General features: G+C 48.8%; 1 protein-coding gene across 3 annotated transcripts in view; it reads left to right on the top strand.

Moving 5' to 3' along the window:
* The window catches only part of gpr180 (G protein-coupled receptor 180), a 227,780-nt gene that overhangs the window by 136,701 nt on the left and 69,824 nt on the right, over positions 1 to 21,255 (top strand). For all 3 annotated transcript variants that reach the window (XR_005463122.1, XM_038817739.1, XM_038817740.1), the window contains exon 4: positions 20,116 to 20,296. Coding sequence is in view for 2 of the 3 variants with exons in the window: in XM_038817739.1 (XP_038673667.1) it covers positions 20,116 to 20,296 (181 nt within the window). In the remaining variant the exon portion in view is untranslated. The remainder of the gene's footprint in view (positions 1 to 20,115; positions 20,297 to 21,255) is intronic.

The raw sequence follows: 21,255 nt of genomic DNA, 5'->3' as shown, positions 1-21,255 counted from the left end.
TCTTCTTGCTGCCATCTTGTTGGCTGGGATGAGTGTGTGTGGGGAGTGAAGTGTGTACATGCGGCTGCAGCTTGTCAGCCCCCTGAGTGTCAATCCCGGACCTGCCGAATCCGGCACCGTTTCTCATTTGGGATCAATCGTGCTCCACGTGGTGCTGGTGCCAACCCCATAACGGTTGGTGAATTGGTCCAGGTGTGGTGCCAATTTTGCTGTCATCAAAGTCCACCAATCCTGGCGTAGTGTGAATACTTAGCCTCAGGAACAGAGAATCTGGCCCCCTGTTTTTATTCCACTTCCCTTGTGTTAAAGGCCAACATTCCATTTGCTTTCCTAATTACTTGCAGTACCTGCATTGCTAACTTTTTGTGATTTATGTATGAAAACGCCTTGGATCCCTTTGTAACTGCCGATTATATAGTTCTTCTCCATTCAAATAATATTCTGCTTTCTATCCTTCCTACCAGTATGGACGACCTCACATTTTACTGCATCTGTCAAATCTTAGCCCACCCACTTGGTTGTTTTCTCATCACACATTTATTGAGTAGGGCTCTTTGCAGTTGAGAACTTCTCTGCATTTAAATGCATGAAACAATATGGTGAGCAGTCAAAGACACCCTGACTCTTGATAAGTCTGCTGTCCTAACAAAACAATGTGCATGTTTTGTCTACTTTGCTCTAGAAAGACAAATATCATTGTCTTCCCTTCTGTTGGTGCTCAGAGTGTCTCTTATACAGCAGTGGACACAATCTGAGTTCAGTAAGAAGTCTGACAACACCAGGTTAAAGTCCAACAGGCTTGTTTTGAATCATTAGCAGACTCCTTCATCAGGTGAATGAAGAGGTGGGTTCCAGAAACACATTATATAGACAAGACAATACTTTGAATGCGAGTTACAATTACACCCTTCTTATAATGTGGCGACCAGAATTGCACACAGTATTCCAGCTGCGGCTTCACCAAAGTTCTATACAGCTCCATCATGACCTCTCTGTTTTGTAATCTATGCCCCAATTGATAAAAGTGAGTGTCCTATGTGCCTTTTTCACCTCCCTATTAACCTGCCTTCTGCCTTCAGAGATCTGTGGACAAACATGCCAAGGTCCCTTTGTTCTTTGGAACTTCCCAGTGTCAGACCTTTCATAGTATACTTCCTTGTTAAATTATTCCTTCCAAAGTGTATCACCTCAAACTTTTGAGGGTTAAATTCCATCTGCCACTTATCTGCCCAGTTGACCATTCTGTCTATATCTTCCTGTAACCCAAGACAATCAACCTCCTGTTAACCACCCGGCCAGTCTCTCTGTCATCTGCAAACTTACTGATTATACCCCCCACATAGTCATCTATGTTAATCATATAAATGAAAAACAATAGGGGTTCCAGCACAGATCCCTGTGGCACACCACTGGACACTGGCTTCCAGTCACTAAAGCAGCCTCGGTCTCCTACCGCTAAGTCGGCTATGAATCCACCTTGTCAAATCATCCTGTATCCCATGTGCATTTGCCTTCTTAATACATCTCCCATGTGGGGCCTTGTCAAAGGCTTGTTGAAATCCATGTTAAACTACTTCAACTACACTACCCTCATTTATACACTTGGTTAGATGCTCAAAAAATTCAATCAAATTTGTTAGACATGACCTTCCTCTGACAAAGCCATGCTGATTACAGAACATAGAACAGTACAGGCCCATAGGCCCACGATGTTGTGCCGACCATTTATCCTAATCTAAGATCAACCTAACCTACACCCCTTCAATTTACTGCTGTCCGTGTGCCTGTCCAAGAGTCGCTGAAATGTCCCTAATGAGTCTAACTCCACCACCTCCACTGGCAGTGCATTCCATGCACCCACGACTCTGTGAAAAGAACCTACCTCTGACATCTCCCCTGTACCTTCCTCCAATCACCATAAAATTATGTCCACTCGTGACAGCCATTTCCGCCCTGGGGAGAAATCTCTGGTTATCCACTCTATCCGTACCTTTCAACATCTTGTACACCTCTATCAAGTCACCTTTCTTCCTCCTTCGCTCCAGTGAGAAAAGCCCTAGCTCCCTCAACTTTTCTTCATCGGGCATGCCCTCCGGTCCAGGCAGCATCCTGGATGCAAATCTCCTTTGCACCCTCTCCAAAGCATCCACATTCATAAGGAGGCAACCAGAACGGGACACAATATTCCAAGTGTGGTCTAACCAGGGTTTTATAAAGCTGCAGTAAAACTTTGCGTCTCTTAAACTCAATCACCCTGTTAATGAAAACCAACACATCATACACCTTCTTAACAACCCTATCAACCTTGGTGGCACCTTTGAGGGATCTATGTACGTGGACCCCAAGATCCCTCTGTTCCTCCAACCTTCCAAAATTCTGGCCTTTAACACTGTATTCAGCATTCAAATTCAACCTTCCAAAATGAATCACTTGAAAATGAAATGAAATGAAAATCGCTTATTATCACAAGTAGGCTTCAAATGAAGTTACTGTGAAAAGCCCCTAGTCGCCACATTCCGGCGCCTGTTCGGGGAGGCTGGTACGGGAATTGAACCGTGCTGCTGGCCTGCCTTAGTCTCCTTTAAAAGCCAGCGATTTAGCCCTGTGCTAAACCAGCCCACTTCACATTTATCGAGGTTGAACTCCATCTACCACTTATCAGCCCAGTTTCCTGTTGTAACCTGCAACAGCCCTCGACACTATCTACTCCACCAACCTTCATGTCATCGGCAAACTTCCTAACCCACCCATCCACTTCATCATCCAAGTCATTTATATAAACCACAAAAAGCAGAGGTCCCAGAACAGATCCTTGCGGGACACCACTGGTCACTGACCTCCAGGCAGAATACTTTCCATCCACTACCCCTTGCTGTCTTCTTTCGGCCAGCCAATTCTGTCTCAAGGCAGCCAAACCTCCCTTTATCCCATGCCCCTAACTTTCTGAATGAGCCTACCATGGGAAACCTTATCAAATGCCTTACTGATATCCATATACACCACATCCACTGCCCGACCTTCATCAATGTGTCTCATCACATCCTCAAAAGAATTCATTGAGGCGTCTGAGGCATGACCTGTCCCTCACAAAGCCATGCTGACTATCTTTAATCAAACAATGTTTTTCTAAATAATCATAAATTCTAACTCTCCAAATCCTTTCCAGTATTATGCTCACCACAGACTTAAAACTGACTGGTCTGTAATTCCTAGTGATTTCCTATTCCCTTTCTTAAACAGGGGAACAGCATTCGCCTCCCTCCAATCATCCGGTACTACTCCAGTGGAGAGTGAGGATGCAAAGATCATCGCCAATGGCGCAGCAATCTCCTCCCTCGCTTCCCGTAGTAACCTTGGGTATATCTCGTCTGGCCCAGGGGACTTGTCTATCCTGATGCTTTTCAAAATATCCAGCACATCTTCCTTCTTAATATCAACCTGTTCGAGCCTATTAACCTGGTTCCCACTGTTCTCACGAGCAACAAGGATTCTCTCTCTAGTTGATACTGAAGCAAAATATTCATTTTGGGCCTCCTAAGTCCTCAGACTCCAGGCACAAGTTCCCTCCACTGTCCCTGACCGGCCCTACTCGCACTCTGATCATCCTCTTATTTCTCACATAAGTGCCTTGGGGTTTTCCCTAATCCTTCCCACCAGGGCTTTTTCATGCCCCTAATGTTGCTCGTTCTGGGTGAGTGTGCTTAACACTCAATTTGGCTGTGTTTCGTTACTTAGCTTTGGAGTCACCAGGTATCGGTAAGATCCCGCCACAAGTTTCAAGGTCAAGTTCAAAGCAATAAAACCATACACCAATTAGTAAGTTCAAACAAGACACGTTTATTATATTATAGTAATCTACTAATCATGCATATAAACTATAAGACTAGGCTAATCCTACCACTACTAGGCCAAATACTTATCTGGATAAGGGGACTGCCGGATCAGGGAACAACAGCTTCTAGCTTTGTCCTGGGTCCGCAGGCTTCCAGTGGTTATGGTCTAAAGGGGTCAGGAGTGTCTATTCCCGTAGCGTGTGTTGTGACACTTACTTGTTGGCGGCTGCTGTCCAGACCTCTCCTCCACAGGGGTTCTTCTGCTGCAACGGTGTTCTGCTGGGAGGGCTAGCTGGTCAAGGAGAAGCTGGCAGAGAGAGCGAGCTGGGGTCGGGGTCTCTGTTTTATACTCCTCTCAGGGTCTTGCGTCCACCTGGACGGACCATCTATACTCTCGCAATCGATTGGGTCTCTTCCCAATCGATTGATTTGAATTCCCCAATAACGGGACAGTATCTCGATCACTGGGCGGTTCTTGGGACTCATTGTTTTGGGCTTCTTTGGCGCCGAAAAGTCTGGCCTTCCATCGAATGTATCGATTAGTGTTAACTTGTTTCTTTTGTGCCTGGGGATCGCCCGGTATTGCCTCATTGATATGCTAACTGTTTCTTTTCATAGCGTTGTCTGGTTTCAGCAACAGCCAAAACTGGTTTCTGCAGCAGTCCAAATATACAAGCGCTCTGCAAGCTGCTTGCTTTTTACAACATGTCCAATTTTCCCTGCATTCCTTGCAGTCTTCCATTTTGTGTTTGGGCAGTGGTCACCCCAGGTGGCTACACTATCTAGCTCTCCTCAATCCATTTTAGAGTTCCTTCCTGGCTACCTTGTAACCCTCTGGAGCCGTGTCAGATCCTTGCTTCATCAACCTTACGTAAGCTTCCTTCTTCCTCTTGACGAAAAGCTCCACTTCTCTTGTCATCCAAGGCATCTTCAACTTACCATTGCTTCCTCATCTCAGTGGGACACAACTATCTAGCACTCGCAGCAAGTGCTGCTTAAACAACCCCCCACATTACTGTTGTGCATTTCCCTGAGATCAACTGTTCCCAATTTATTCTCCTCAGCTTCTGTCTAATAGCAGTATAATTTCCTCTTCCCCCACTTAAATACCTTTCCATACTGCCTGTTCCTATTCCTCTGCATGACTATGGTAAAGGTCAAGGAGTTGTGGTGACAGTCACCGAAATGCTCTGCCACCGAGACATCTGACACCTGGCCTGGTTCGTTGCCAAGCACCAAATCGAATATGGTCTCTCTTTCCCCCCACCTCCCAGTCGGCCTATCTACATATTACATAGAACATAGAAAATACAGCACAAAACAGGCCCTTCGGCCCACGATGTTGTGCCTAACTTTTGTCCTAGATTAAGAACAAATTAATCTACACCCCATCATTCTACCGTAATCCATGTACCTATCCAATAGCCGCTTGAAGGTCCCTAATGTTTCCGACTCAACTACTTCCACAGGCAGTGCATTCCATGCCCCCACTACTCTCTGGGTAAAGAACCTACCTCTGACATACCCCCTATATCTTCCATCATTCACCTTAAATGTATGTCCCCTTGTAATGGTTTGTTCCACCCGAGGAAAAAGTGTCTGACTGTCTACGCTATTTATTCCCCTGATCATCTTAAAAACCTCTATCAAGTCGCCCCTCATCCTTCTCCGTTCTAATGAGAAAAGGCCTAACACCCTCAACCTTTCCTCGTAAGACCTACTCTCCATTCCAGGCAACATCCTGGTGAATCTCCTTTGCACCTTTTCCAAAGCTTCCACATCCTTTCTAAAATGAGGTGACGAGAACTGCACACAGTACTCCAAATGTGGCCTGACCAAGGTTTTGTACAGCTGCATCATCACCTCACGGCTCTTAAATTCAATCCCTCTGCTAATGAACGTTCGCACATCGTAGGCCTTCTTCACAGTTCTATCCACTTGACTGGCAACTTTCAAAGATCTATGAGCATAGACCCCCATAGACCACATTACTTAGGTGCCTAATAAAACAACTTAATCCAACGCAACATTGTGAGGAAAGCAAAATTTAATGTCGCTGAACTGATTTATTCTTTGTCCTCATACAGCACTTCATTCTTCTGAGTAAAATGATCTTTTCAGGTGCTTTGGCCAACAAATAATGTTCTCTCATTATTGTGGTGCTGTAAAATTAAAACATTCTTATATTGTCTTCCTCTTACTTAGCCTTTTTAATGATATTTTGGTGCGTATACTTAATTAGTAACTTACTTTTATAGCTTCCGCTTGGTTTGCTACCGAACCCGCAAAGTGAAAAATTCAGGCCACAGATCAGGGACTGAACTTCCCAATATCACACCATGCAATTTCCAACTTGTATATCAGGACAGTCATTATTTGCCAATGGAATGTTTTTTTTTATTAAATAATTTTTATTGAAAAATTTTGCATTTATACAACAACAACGAACCGTAATAAAATACCAACAATAACCATAATGAAACAATCATAAACATTCGCCCATCCTCAATCAACACCAAAACATATTAACAACTTAAATTAACACAATGTTAAGTTACGTAACCATAGAAAAAATAGAAACAATAATAAGGAACAACCCCCCCCCCCGGGCTGCTGCTGCTATTGACCAAGATACTATCTTTGAGCCAGGAAGTCCAGAAAAGGCTGCCACCGTTTATAGAACCCTTGTATTGATCCTCTCAGGGCAAATTTGACCCCCTCCAATTTTATAAATCCCGCCATGTAACTGATCCAGGTCTCCACACTTGGGGGCCTCGCGTCTTTCCACTGCATCAAGATCCTTCGCCGGGCTACTAGGGACACAAAGGCCAGAACACCGGCCTCTTTAGCCTCCTGCACTCCCGGCTCCACCGCAACTCCAAAAATCACGAGTCCCCACCCTGGTTTGACCCTGGATCCAACCACCCTCGACACCGTCCCCGCCACCCCCTTCTAGAATTCGTCTAGTGCCGGGCATGCCCAGAACATATGGGCATGGTTTGCTGGACTCCCCGAACATCTGGTGCATCTGTCCTCACCCCCGAAGAACCTACTCATCCTAGTCCCGGACATGTGGGCCCAGTGCAGCACCTTGAATTGAATGAGACTAAGCCTCGCACACGAAGAGGAAGAGTTGATTCTCTCCAAGGCATCCGCCCAAGTCCCGTCCTCTATCTGCTCCCTAAGTTCCCCCTCCCATTTAGCCTTCAGCTCCTCCACTGACGACTCCTCCACCTCCTGCATTACCTTATAAATGTCAGACACCTTCCCCTCTCCGACCCACACCCCCGAAAGCACTCTGTCCATCGCCCCCCCGCGAGGGCAGCAAAGGGAACCTGTCGCCTAGCAAACGCCTTTACTTGCAAGTATCTGAACATGTTCCCTTGGGGGAGCCCAAATTTATCTTCCAGTTCCCCCAGGCCCGCAAACTTCCAGCCAATAAACAGGTCCCTCAGTTTACTGATGCCCGCCCTATGCCACCCCCTAAATCCCCCATCAGTGTTCCCTGGGATGAACCGATGATTTCCACCTAATGGAGCCTCCATCGAGCCCCTTGTTTCCCCCCTATGCCGTCTCCACTGTGCCCAGATTCTTAGGGTCGCCGTCACCACCGGGCTCGTGGTATACCTCTTAGCAGAAAGCGGCAACGGTGCCGTTACCAAGGCACCCAGGCTCGTACCTCTGCAAGACGCCATCTCCATTCTTTTCCACGCCACCCCCCCCCATCACCCATTTACGCACCATTGACACATTGGCCGCCCAATAGTACCCCAAAAGGTTGGGCAGCGCCAGCCCGCCTCTATCCCTCCCTCGCTCCAGGAAAACCCTCTTCACTCTCGGAGTCCCATGTGCCCACACAAAGCTCAAGATACTCCTAGTCACTCTCCTAAAGAAAGCCCTGGGGATGAAGATGGGCAGGCACTGAAAGAGGAACAAGAACCTCGGAAGCACCGTCATTTTGACGGACTGCACCCTACCCGCCAACAACAATGGCAGCATGTACCACCTCTTGAACTCCTCCTTCATCTGATCCACAAGCCTGGTGAAATTATGCTTGTGAAGAGTCCCCCAGTCCCTGGCCACCTGCACCCCCAGGTACCTAAAACTCTCCCCTGCCCTCCTAAGCGGGAGCCTACCAATTCCTTCCTCCTGGTCCCCAGGGTGCACCACAAACACCTCACTCTTGCCTAGATTTAGTTCATGGCCTGAAAAGGTCCCAAACTCAGCTAGCAGCTCCATCACCCCCGGCATCCCTCCCACCGGGTCCGCCACATACAGTAGCAGGTCATCGGCGTACAACAACACCCTATGTTCCTCCCCACCCCGCACCAAACCCCTCCACCTCCCTGAATGCCTCAACGTCATCGCCAACGGCTCGATTGCCAATGCAAACAACAAGGGGGACAGGGGGCAACCCTGCCTGGTCCCTCGGTAAAGCCGGAAGTACTCCGACAGCAGGGTAGCATGGTGGTTAGCATAAATGCTTCACAGCTCCAGGGTCCCAGGTTCGATTCCCGGCTGGGTCACTGTCTGTGTGGAGTCTGCACGTCCTCCCCCTGTGTGCGTGGGTTTCCTCCGGGTGCTCCGGTTTCCTCCCACAGTCCAAAGATGTGCGGGTTAGGTGGATTGGCCATGCTAAATTGCCCGTAGTGTGCTAATAAAAGTAAGGTTAAGGGGGGTTGTTGGGTTACGGGTATAGGGTGGATACGTGGGTTTGAGTAGGGTGATCATGGCTCGGCACAACATTGAGGGCCGAAGGGCCTGTTCTGTGCTGTACTGTTCTATGTTCTATGACCTCCTCCCATTCGTGGCCACACACGCCATCGGGGTCTCATATAGAAGCCTCACCCATGTAATAAACCCTTCACCAAATCCAAACCTCCCCAACACCTCCCATAAGTACCCCCCACTCCACTCTATCGAAGGCCTTCTCCGCATCCAGCGCCACCACTATCTCAGCCTCCCCCTCAATCGCCGGCATCATGATGACATTCAAAAACCTCCGCACATTCGTATTCAACTGCCTTCCCTTAACAAAACCTGTCTGGTCCTCGTGTCCAACCCCTGGCACACAGTCCTCTAGCCTGGTTGCCAGGATTTTTGCCAGCACCTTGGCATCCACATTAAGGAGAGATATGGGCCTGTATGAGCCACACTGCTGGGGGTCCTTGTCCCTCTTTAAGATTAACAAAATCAGCACCCGCGACATCGTCGGGGGCAAAGTCCCCCCTTCCCACGCCTTATTAAGTGTCCGCACCACCAAGGGGCCCACTAGGTCCACAAACTTTTTTATAAAACTCCACCGGGAACCCATCCGGCCCCGGCGCCTTTCCTGACTGCATCTGCCCGATCCCCTTAACCAGCTCCTCCAGCTCAATCGGCGCCCCCAACCCCTCCACCTGCTCCTCCTGCACCTTCGGGAAAGATAGCCCGTCGAGAAACCTCTCCATTCCCCTCCTATCCACCGTTGGCTCCGACCGGTACAGTTCCCCGTAAAAGTCCTTGAAGACCTCATTCACCTCTACCCCCTTCCGCACCACATTCCCACTCTTGTCTCTCACTCCAGCAATTTCCCTAGCCGCATCCCGCTTGCGGAGCTGATGAGCCAGCATCCTACTCGCCTTTTCACCATGTTCATACACTGCCCCTTGTGCCTTCCTCCACTGTGCCTCCGCCTTTCTAGTGGTCAGCAAATCAAATTTAGCCTGTAGGCTGCGCCTCTCCCCCAACAGTCCCTCCTCTGGTGCCTCCGCGTACCTCCTATCTACCTCCAGCATCTTCCCCACCAGTCTATCCCTCTCACTCCTCTCGCTCCTCCCCCTGTGTGCCCGGATGGATATCAGCTCCCCACGAATCACTGCCTTCAGGGCTTCCCAGACCACCCCCACCTGGACCTCCCCCGTATCATTCACCTCGAGGTACCCCTCAATACTTGCCCGGACCCTCCTACACACCTCCTCCTCCGCCAACAACCCCACATCCAACCGCCACAACGCGTACTGGTCCCGCACCTCCCCCCATCTCCAACTCCATCCAATGCGGAGCGTGGTCGGAGAGTGCAATGGCTGAATATTCGGCCTCCTCCACTCTCGGAATCAGTCCCCTACTCACCACAAAGAAGTCTATCCGAGAATAAACCCTATGTACGTGGGAGAAGAAAGAGTACTCCCGTGCCCTCGGTCTCACAAACCTCCATGGGTCCACCCCTCCCATCTGGTCCATAAACCCTCTCAGTACCTTGGCCGCCGCCGGCCTCCTACCCGTCCTTGAACTGGACCGATCCAGTGAAGGATCCAACACCGTATTGAAGTCCCCCCCCACCATAATCAGACCTTCCTCTTCTAGATCCGGGACCCGTCCCAGCATACGCCTCATAAAGCCCGCATCGTCCCAATTTGGAGCATACACACTAGCAAGTACCACCTTCTCTCCCTATAGCCTGCCCCTAACCATAACATACCTACCCCCCTTATCCACCACCACCTCAGATGCCTCAAACGACATATTTTTCCCCACCAGAATCGCCACACCCCGGTTCTTCACATCCAACCCAGAGTGGAAAACCTGCCCCACCCACCCCTTCCTCAGACGGACCTGGTCCGCCACCTTCAGGTGGGTCTCCTGAAGCATTGCCACATCTGCCTTTAGCCCCCTCAGATGAGCAAGTACCCTCGACCGCTTCACCGGCCCATTCAATCCTCTTGCATTCCAGGTGACCAACCGGATCAGAGGGCGTCCCCCCCCCCCCCCCCCCGTCGACTTGCCATAGCCCGTCGACTGCCCGCCCCAGGCCAGCACCCCCCGTCCGACCCAGTCCCCACAGCGACAACACCTCACCTCTGACCCCCTGGCCCACACCAGCTCCTTCCTGACCCTGCCAGCAGCAACCCAGTATTCCCCTTCCCCTCCCCCCCCCCCCCCCCCCATCCCCAGGCGAGGAACCCTCCTAGCCGCGAACCGTCCTCCATTGTACTTCCGTGGGTCAGCTAACTTCTGCTGACCCCGGAAACTCCTGCCAAAAACCCGACCCCTCCCAAAGTGGGATCATCCCCCATCCTGTCCCTCCTCCAGGCACCGCTCCAGCGCGGGGAAGAACCAGTTAAGGCCCCGCCCATCCCCCGTCATTGTCTCCACCCCCCAGCCCCGCAACGCAATTCTCCCAATTGCTGCTCTTCACCTTCTTGGCCCAGTGCAGCACACACTCCCGATCACTGAACTGGTGGAATGGTGGAACCTCACCAGCACCGCACGCGGGGGGTTCGTTCTCCTTGGGCCTCCTGGCCAGTACCCTGTGGGATCCCTCCAGCTCCAGGGGCAGATGGAAAGATCCTGCCCCCACATTCAGCATCGTGGCCACTTAGGTTGTCAGATCCGACCCCTCCAGCCCCTCCGCAAGGCCCAAGATCCTCAGATTCTTCCGCCTCATGCGGTGATCAAGCTCCTTGAAGGGGTCTTGCCACTTCTTGTGGAGTGCCTCATGCCCCTCCACCTTACTCACGAGGACCACGGCCTCCTCCTCTCGTTCAGTGGCCTGCGCCTGCAACGCCTGGATGGCAGCACCCTGGGTCGTCTGAATCTCCGAGAGGTTTTTATTCGTTTCCTGCAGAGAGCTCAGCACCTCAGCCTTGAAATCTGCAAAACAGCGCAGGAGAGCAGCTTGCTGCTCCTGGGCCCACTGCTTCTACTCCTCTGGTGCTCCGCCGGATGCCATCTTGGAATCCTTCCCCCGTTTTTTCTGGGGAGCTGCTGCTGTTTTTTTCCCCCTTTCCACTCAGAGTTCGAGTCATGGAATGCGGAGAAAGTCGATCAGCACACCTTCTCCCACCGGAAGACGTCAAAAAAATTCCGTTTTGGGCTCTAAAAAGAGCCGAAAAGTCAGTTTGAATCGGGAGCTCCCAAATGTGCGGCTTCCTACGTCATCGCCACCACCGGAAGTCCGCCAATGGAATGTTAATAGCCACACAGATAGTTATTTCAAATCTTTTAATATCCAAGTATAATGAATAAATTTGTTAACAAAGTGATGTGCTTGGCTGGGTTGCAAAAGCAATCCTTTATCAAGGATTATACTTGAATCAAGAATCCTTTTCCTGTACACTTGTCAAAATCTGCTGCATTCAAACCACTTGCACTAAGGAGGTTTCAGTCAATATCAGGGAAGTTGAAGTCACCCATGACAACAACTCTGTTAATTCTGCACCTTTCCAAGAAATGCTGCCAAATCTGTTCCTCCATCTCTCTGCTGCTAATGAGGGGGGGGTCTGTAAAAAAAAAAACTCCCTGATTGTTACTGACTTTCACCCATACTGACTCAGTAGACAAACCTTCCTCAACTTCCTCCTTTTCTGCAGCTGAGATGCACTCCCTAATTAACAGTGCTACTCCCCCTCCCCTTTTACCTCCCTCTCTCTTCTTAAAACATCTATACCCCGGAACATCTAACAACCATTTCTGCCCCTGTGAAATCCATGTCTCCGTAATTGCCACAACATTGAAGTTCCAAGCACTGATCCTTGCTAGTAAGTTCATCTCTCTTATTCATGACACTCTTTGCATTGAAACACTTTAACCCATTCCACTGAGTGCAACTTTGCCCTATCAACTGTCTATTCTTCCTCAGACTCGCTGCAAACTATTTTTGCCTGTTCAACAGCTACTCTATCCTCTGATCCGTAGCTCTGGTTCCATCCTCCTGCCAAACTAGTTTAAACCCTCCCAAAGAGCTCTAGCAAACCTCACACCCAGGATTTTGGTGCCCCTCCAGTTTAGGTGCAACCTGTCCTTCATGAGCAGGTCCCACCTTCCCCAGAAGGCATTCCAATGATCGACATATCTGAAGCCTTCCCTCCTCCACCAGACCTGTAACCACGTTATCAGCTGCACTCGCTCTCTGTTTTTGCCTCACTAGCACTGGTAGCAATCCTGAGATTACTAGTCTGCTAGTACTGCTCTTCAGCTTCCAACCTAACTCCCCAAAAAAATCATTTTTTAGATCCTCACCCCATTTCTTAGCTGTGTCGTTGGTGGGTATGTGCACCACAACTTCTGGTTGCTCACACTCCCCCTTAAGAATCCTGTAGACTCGATCCGAGACATCCCTGGCACCCGGGAGGCAACATACCTTCCCGGAGTCTCGTTCGCGACCACAGAATCTCTTGTCCATTCCCTAACCATTGAGTCTCCTGTCACTGTCGCTTTTCTATTCCTCCCCCCCCCCCTTCCCTTCTGAGTAACAGAACAAGTCTCGGTGCCAGAGCGCTTGTGCTTCCCCTGGTAGCCCCCCCCCCCCCCCCACAGAGGTTCTATTCCGGCTTGAATCACTGTCTGTGCGGAGTCTGCACATCCTCCCCGTGTGTGCGTGGGTTTCCTCCGGGTGCTACGGTTTCCTCCCACAGACCAACGATGTGCAGGTTAGGTGGATTGGCCATGATAAATTGCCCTTGGTGTCCAAAATTGCCCTTCGTGTTGGGTGGGGTTACTGGGTTATGGCGATAGGGTGGAGGTGTTGGCCTTGGGTAGGGTGCTCTTTCCAATAGCCGGTGCAGACTCGATGGGCCCAATGGCCTCCTTCTACACTGTAAATTCTATGAAAAGGCCCTTCGGCCCTCCAAGCTTGCGCCATACATGCTGCCCATCTGAACTAAAATCTTCTACCCTTCCGGGGTCCTATTCATGTATTTGCCAAGATGCCCCTTAAACATCACTATCGTCCCTGTTTCCACCACCTCCTCCTCCTGCAGGGAGTTCCAGCCACCCACTACCCTCTAAAAGCTTCTGACTACCCACTCTGTCTGTACACCTCATAATTTTGTAAACCTCTATCATGTCGCCCCTCAATCTCCTTCGTTCCAGTGAGAACAAACCGAGTTTATTCAACCTCTCCTCATAGCTAATGCCCTCCATACCAGGTAACATCCTGGTGAATCTCATCTGCCCCCTCTCTAAACCCTCCACATCCTTCTGGTAGTGTCGCGACCAGAATTGATCGCTGGCCTAACTAAGGTTCTCTACAGCTGCAACATGACTTGCCAATTTTGATACTCAATTCAGCAGCCAATGAAGGCATGCATGCCGTATGCCTTCTTGACTAACTTCTCCACTTGTGTTGCCACTTTCAGTGACCTGTGGACCTGTACCTAGATCTCTCTGACTGTCAATACTCTTTTTTTTTATAAATTTAGAGTACCCAATTATTTTTTTCCAATTAAGGGGCAATTTAGCGTGGCCAATCCACCTATCCAGCACATCTTTTGGGTTGTGGGGGTGAAACCCACGCAGACACGGGGAGAATGTGCAAACTCCTCACGGACAGTGACCCAGAGCCAGGATTCGAACCCGGGTCCTCAGCGCCGTAGGCAGCAATGCTAACCACTGTGCCACCGTGCTGCCCTGACTGTCAATACTCTTGAGGGTTCGACCATTCACTGAATATTTCCGACCTGTATTAGATCTTCCAAAATGCATTACCTCACATTTGTCCGGATTAAACTCCATCTGCCATCTCTCCACCAAGTCTCCAAGCGATCTAAATCCTGCTATATCCTCTGACAGTCCTCATAGCTATCCGCAATTCCACCAACCTTTGTGTCGTCCGCAAACTTACTAATAGACCAGTTACATTTTCCTCCAAATCATCTATATATACTACAAACAGCACTGATCCCTGCGGAACACCACGAGTCACAGCCCTCCAATCAGAAAAGCACCCTTCCATTGCTACTCTCTGCCTCCTATGACCTAGCCAGTTCTGTATCCATCTTGCCAGCTCACCTCTGATCCCATGTGACTTCACCTTTTGTACCAGTCTGCCATGAGGGACCTTGTCGAAGGCATTACTGAAGTCCATATAAACAACATCCACTGCCCTACCTGCATCAATCATCTTTGTGACCTCCTCGAAAAACTCTATCAAGTTAGTGAGACACTACCTCCCGTTCCCAAAACTGTGCTACCTCTCGCGAATACAACCCCTTGCTTCCAAATGGGAGTAGATTCTGTCTCGAAGAATTATCTCCAGTACTTTCCTTACCACTGACGTAAGGCTGACCGGGCTGTAGTTCCCTGGATTATCCTTGCTACCCTTGTTAAACAAAGGAACAACATTGGCTATTCTCCAGTCCTCTGGGACATCACCTGAAGACAGTGAGGATCCAAAGATTTCTGTCAAGGCCTCAGCAATTTCCTCTCTTGCCTCCTTCAGTATTCTGGGGTAGATCCCATCAGGCCCTGGGGACTTATCTACCTTAATATTTTTCAAGACGCCCAACACCTCGTCTTTTTGGATCTCAATGTGACCCAGGCTATCTACACACCCTACTCCAGACTCAATATCCACCATTCCTTCCCTTTGGTGAATACTGATGCAAAGTATTAATTTAGTACATCACCCATTTCCTCTGGCTCCACACACAGATTCTTTCCCCTGTCCTTCAGTGGGCCAACCCTTTCCCTGGCTACCCTTTAGCTTTTTATGTTCGTGTAAAAATCCTTGGGATTGTCCTTAACCCTATTTGCCAATGACTTTTCGTGACCCCTTTTAGCCCTCCTCACTCCTTGTTTAAGTTCCTTCTATTCCACACAGGCTTCGTCTGTTCCCAGCCTTCTAGCCCTGACAAATGCCTCCTTTTTCTTTTTGACGAGGCCTACAATATTTCTCGTTATCCAAGGTTCCTGAAATTTGCCATATTTACCCTTCTTCCTCACCGGAACATGCCGGTCCTGAATTCCTTTCAACTGACATTTGAAAGCCTCCCACATGTCAGATGTTGATTTCCCCTCAAACATCAGCCCCCAATCTAGGTTCTTCAGCATCCCAACGGCATCCAAAACGGTATACTTGTTTTGTAGGCTAACGGCCATGGGGTATCCCTGCACTGTCTTCCCATTGCCTTTCCTTCCCCTGACTGTAACCGAGCTACTCTTGTCCTGAATCTTTGGTGTGGCTAACTCCCTGTAACTCCTCTCTATCACTCCCTCTGCCTCCCGGGTGATCCGAAGTTGCCCCAGTTCCCTAACGCGGCCTCCGTGGAGCTGCAATTGGGTGGACTTCTCGCAGGTGTAGTCAGTGGGGACACTAGTGGTATCCTTTATAACCCACAATCTACAGGAGGAGCACGCAACTGCCCTAGCTTCCATCCCCTCTGATCTGAATTCCCAAAGAGATTTAAAAGGGAAAAAAAATTAAAGATTAAACACCCTTTAGGCCCTTTTTAAAAATATATACTGCTGCTACTCTTTCAAGTGAACCCTCTAAAATTGGTGATTCTGTTGAATGATACAAATATAGCTTGCTGCCCCCTAAGAAAAAAACAATTCTTACCTTACAGAATGTAGCTGAGATTCTGCCCTGTGAGCCAATTGGAACTCTGCTCCCAGTTAGTTGTACTCTTTGTAAGCTCCCGGCTCTCCTCGCACTCTTTGAATGTAGGAAATGAAAGGAGCACCTTGCTCCCTCCTCACCAAACTCCCTCAGACACCAAACCCCCCCCCCCCCCCTTTAGCACTCAAATGCAACCCAAAGTCAGTACTCCAGGTGCCTCTTCAAGTGGAGATCGATTCTCTCCTTCAGAATCTTCTCCAGTAGTTTCCCAACAACTGACGTGAGACTCGCTGGTCTGTAGTTCCCCAGTTGTCTCTACAACCTTTCTTGAATAGTGGGACCACATTAGCTGTTCTCCAGTCCTCTGGAACCTCCACCGTGGCCAGAGAGGAATTAAACATTTGTGTCAGAGCCCCGGTAATCTCCTCCCTCGCCTCCCACTGCAGCCTGGGACACGTACATCCGGATCTGGAGATTTGTCCACTTTGAACCCCGCCAATACCTCCAATACCATGTCACTCCCTGTGACAATTTGCTCAAGAACATCATAATCTCTCTTCCAGAGTTCTATAATTACCTTCTCAACCTCTTGGGTGAAGACAAATGTGAAATATGTTGCAACACCCTACCAATGTCTTCTGGCTCCACCCACAGATTTCCCCTTTGGTCCTTAATGGACCCACTCTTTCCCTGGTTATCCTCTTCCCATTGATATTCTTGCACGGTCTCCCTGTCATGTACTTGGCCAATGGAGGATGGTAACTACAACATCCATGATGGAGAGCAAGAGGCCTGAACAGAACCCTTGAAGTGAAGGCAAAGAACAACTTTAAGTAAAAGTAGAAACCTCACATTTCTACAAATTCATCATCGTAAGAATCAGTCAGCAACAAACCTGAAAATAGTTGCTCATCGCCTTAAATAGCACTGGTTGTGGTCTCTTCCAGCTGCTGAATACATGTTCAGCTGTATGAGGTCATTAGCTAGAGAATTGAGGTTCAACAAAGCACAAACAAAGAACAGTAGAGCACAGAAATGAGTAGGTTCTTCCGGAGGTGGAGGACGAAGATGAACAGTGTCAAAGGAGACCTGGCCAACCACACCCACATGTTCTCGACATGCCCCAGGCTTGTTGGGTTCTGGACAGCCTTCTTTGAAGCAATGACCAAGATTTTGGGGTGAGGATGGAGCCAAGCCCGAAAAGTGTTAGCCTTCAGAGTAAAAGACCAGCCAGAACTATTTATCGGAAAGGGGGCTGGCGTCTTTAGCTTTGTTTCCTCATTGCATGCCAAAGAATCCTGGTTGGCTGGCAATCAGCAGCACCACCCAAAGCTGCAGACTGGCTGACAGACCTGTTGGAATCAAATTCACCATCCGAGGGTCAGAGCAGGAGGATTTCCACAAAACATGGAAGCCATTCACCAACTTGTTCCAGGGCCTGTTTGAAGCCAACAGCCAGTAAAGCAAGAGGAGAGGGAGGGGGTGCATAGGGGCCACTAAGACATCAAAAAACAGGAAGAGGGAGGAATGGAGGAAGGAGGGATGGGGTAATGCGGGGTTCTCTGTAATGGAGGGGGGGGGGGGGTGGTCTCTGTAATGGCAGGTCTTTGGTTAGGTTTCTGTTTTATGGGAGGTCTCTGGTGGGAGTTTCTGGAATGACCAGGTTTCTGGTGGTGTGACTGTGATGGGGGGTTTCTGCTGGGGTTCTCTGTAATGTGGGGTTGGGATTCTGGTGGGTTTCCCTGTATTGGGGGGTCCCTGGTGGGGGTCTTTGTAATGGCGGCTTTCTGATGGGGGGACTCTGTAATAGGGAGCCTCTAGTGGGCGGTCTCTCTTATGAGAGGGTCTCTCTTACGGGGATCTCCAATGGGAGACGTCTGGTGAGGGTGGGGTAGTCAGGATTTGCATTGTTGGGGAGGTGGGCCTGCCAATGGGCTTTGGGAGCAAGTCCTTAAAGACTTACCCCCTTAGCCTGCCGTGCCAGGACCATGTTGGCAAATGCCTGCACCAATTCTCAACCTAGAGGGTCAGGGAAACCGGTTCCCAGCCTGTTAATAGGATCTGAATGGGTCAATTTGACCCATTTGCATCCTCCCACTGGCATGGGGCTTGCCTCAATATCGTCGGCAGCAAGAGAGCGGCGCATCGGAATGGGATCGCCACCCGTTTTTTGATGACACTGAATTCTCCGCCACATCAGGAACTCTGCTACCGGCTGTGGTGGGCAACATGGAATCAATCCAGCCCAATGACCAGAAGCCTAACTAGACTAGCAATATAGATACTGTGGCTGCAAGTATCCTCTGTGGAAAGTAATTCATCTTCTCACTCCCTGAAGTCTTCAGAGCATCTAACAGACAAAAGTTAGGGGTGTGATAGATGAGTGCAGCTCCAACCACACTCGGGAAGCCTGACATGATCCAGGACAAAACAACCCTCTTGATTGATATGTTATCCACCACGTTAAACTTTCACACCTTGAAGCACACCTGAGGGAGAAGGGAATGAAGGGTTTAGAGGGCAGAGAAGTGGTAATTAAAATGCATGGCGGCTTGTGTAGAGTGTAAGAAGTGAGATGGGTGTAATCTGATTTGAGTATCCACTGCTTTATTATACAGTGAGAAAACTGAGACATATGTGGGTCGGTGTTCAGGGGCTGGCTGCGGCGGAAAGTAGGCCCGGGGGGGAGAGGCTGGCCCGCCGATTGTTGGGGCCACCCCCTCCCCCGGTGAAGAAGCCCACCCCCCAAACCTTCGCCTCGAGTATCCGCCGGCAGCGACCAGGTGTGGATGGCGTTGGCGGGACTGTCAGTCTTTTCGTTGGCCGCACGGCCCATCCAAGTGGCCCGGCGCGATACCCGCAGCGCTGGTTTTGGGGTGGGGGGGTGGGGGGAGAGAATCGCGTGCAGGGGTCGGGGCGGCGTGGCGTTCTCCCACCCGGCGGTGGTGTGGGGGGGGGGTGTGGGGGGAGAATACCGCCCCACATCTCAGTCCTAAATGGCAGTCCCAGATTTTGTCAATCCTCTCCCCCCCCGCCCTTCCCTAGTTCTAGACAAGAGAAGCATCCTTTCAGCTTCCATCCCATCAAGCATTTTTAAAAATTAGTATGTTTCAACTAGATAATTCTTTGAAATTGTGCAGCATGTAGTCTTCATCAACCCACTCTCCACATTGGACTATTCTCCTCATAGATTACATAGAATTTACAGTGCAGAAGGAGGCCATTTGGCTCATCGAGTCTGCACCGGCTCCTGGAAAGAGCACCCTACCCAAGGTTAACACCTCCACCCTATCCCCATAACCCAGTAACCCCACCCAACACTCATACCAGGAATCAGACTAGTGAATTTTTGTGGCACTCCCTCCAAGGCTCAATCTTCTTCCTTAGGTCAGGAGACCAAAACTGTACACAACACTCAGGTGTGGTCTCACCAAGACTCTATAACATTGCCAAAAGCCTATTTTACTCTTATACTCTAATGTCTTTATAATATAAGTTAACATACCATTTACTTTCCTGATTGTGGATCTTTTCCGAGGTCCTTTGGAATAGGAACATTTTCTGGTCTGTCACCATTTTAAAAAAATTATATTTTTCCTTCAAAAGTGGATAATTTCACACTTCCCAATGTTACATTCCATCCCATCTTCTCGCTTACTCACTCAATCTGTCCCTTATCTCTTTCCAGCCTATTTTTGAATTCTCCTCATCATTTATTTTTCCATGTAAGTTTGTATCATCAGCAAAATTGGAGACATTATACCATGTCCCCTCATCAAAGTTATTGGTATAGATTGTAGATAGCAGTCTAAATAATCTGTTGAGACTGATGTAGATTGTAAGTACGTTCGCTGTAACAGGAGGGTTAATTAAAGATTAGAAATGTTCATATGAGCAGCACCTTATTTGATTTTGGCATTCTGCTCACATGTGAACTGTGAGATGTCTTTATTCTTTTCACAGGGTTACATGATTTCTACTTCCTACTAGTATTGGCTTACTTCATAGTAGCCTGCATATACACTCAACCAATCTGGCGATCAATTAAGAAAGGTGGACCTATGCACACTGTACTGAAGGTTTTGTCCATTGGATTGCTGCTGCAAGCCGGTGCAGCATTCACTAACTATATGCACCTGTCAAGGTAATGTAGTCTTCATTTAATGACACATGAAACCAAAATTTGATAGCTGCATGTATCCAATGTATTTTTTTTAAGGTAAATTAAATATTGTGGCAGCTGTGAGTTCTTTCTGTATGCACCAAATGAAATACCTTTTCAGGGACCTGCCTAACATATTTGCTTCTGTAATGGTATGCAGAATTTGAGAAAAAATAGAAATTTAAATTGGGTATATGATAGCTATGAACACATGGTTCGTCAGCTAGTGAGGCGATGCCATCTGTGAAATCCAGATCCATCAACTGGTGACATTGCCACAGGATGCCAAAGTCTACAGCCACAATCGTCCTCCTTGTGTTGAAATTGATAGCCAAGAACAAAAGCAATCGGGAGATTATGCCATCTAGTCATATTCCTGTGATGATGTTTAAAGAATCCATGGTGCCTGTAGTAGTCTTGACACAGCAGCTGGAGTCACAGTACAAGGTTTTAAAGATGTTAATATATCACTCCCTGATACTGTACTGTCTTGCGATGTACCAGAGTGACTGCTGATGCTATCAAAAGGCTTTTTGAATCAATGAACCTGATAACGAGTTGCTGCTAATACTCTAGGCTGTGCTCTATGATCTTCCTGAGCATAAAGTGTGCTTGCAGCATCATCTGCCACCCCAGAAACCTGCCTGTTCTTCAAGAAGGGTACTGTCTTCTATTTTACCAGGTATTGACAGCAGTCTTATGCCCCTCCCAGTTGTTGCAGTTGCTGAAGTTCCCTTTCTTTAGTAGCTTAATGATTACCCCTCCCCTCCAATCATCAGAGATGTCCACCGCAGTCCAGATTTTGTTGAACAGGTCTGTGAGCTCTTGAAATATTTCATCAATCCCAGGTGCTTTGTTGTTCTTCAGAATCTTTGGATGTTTGATCTAGTAAATTCTCCCAGGTTGACATTCAGCTACTGAGATGTAGTGCTGTCTTTGAA

The sequence above is a fragment of the Scyliorhinus canicula genome, chromosome 14 (assembly GCF_902713615.1).
Source record: "Scyliorhinus canicula chromosome 14, sScyCan1.1, whole genome shotgun sequence".
NCBI lineage: Eukaryota > Metazoa > Chordata > Chondrichthyes > Carcharhiniformes > Scyliorhinidae > Scyliorhinus > Scyliorhinus canicula.
This window is presented reverse-complemented; position numbering and strand designations above follow the sequence as displayed.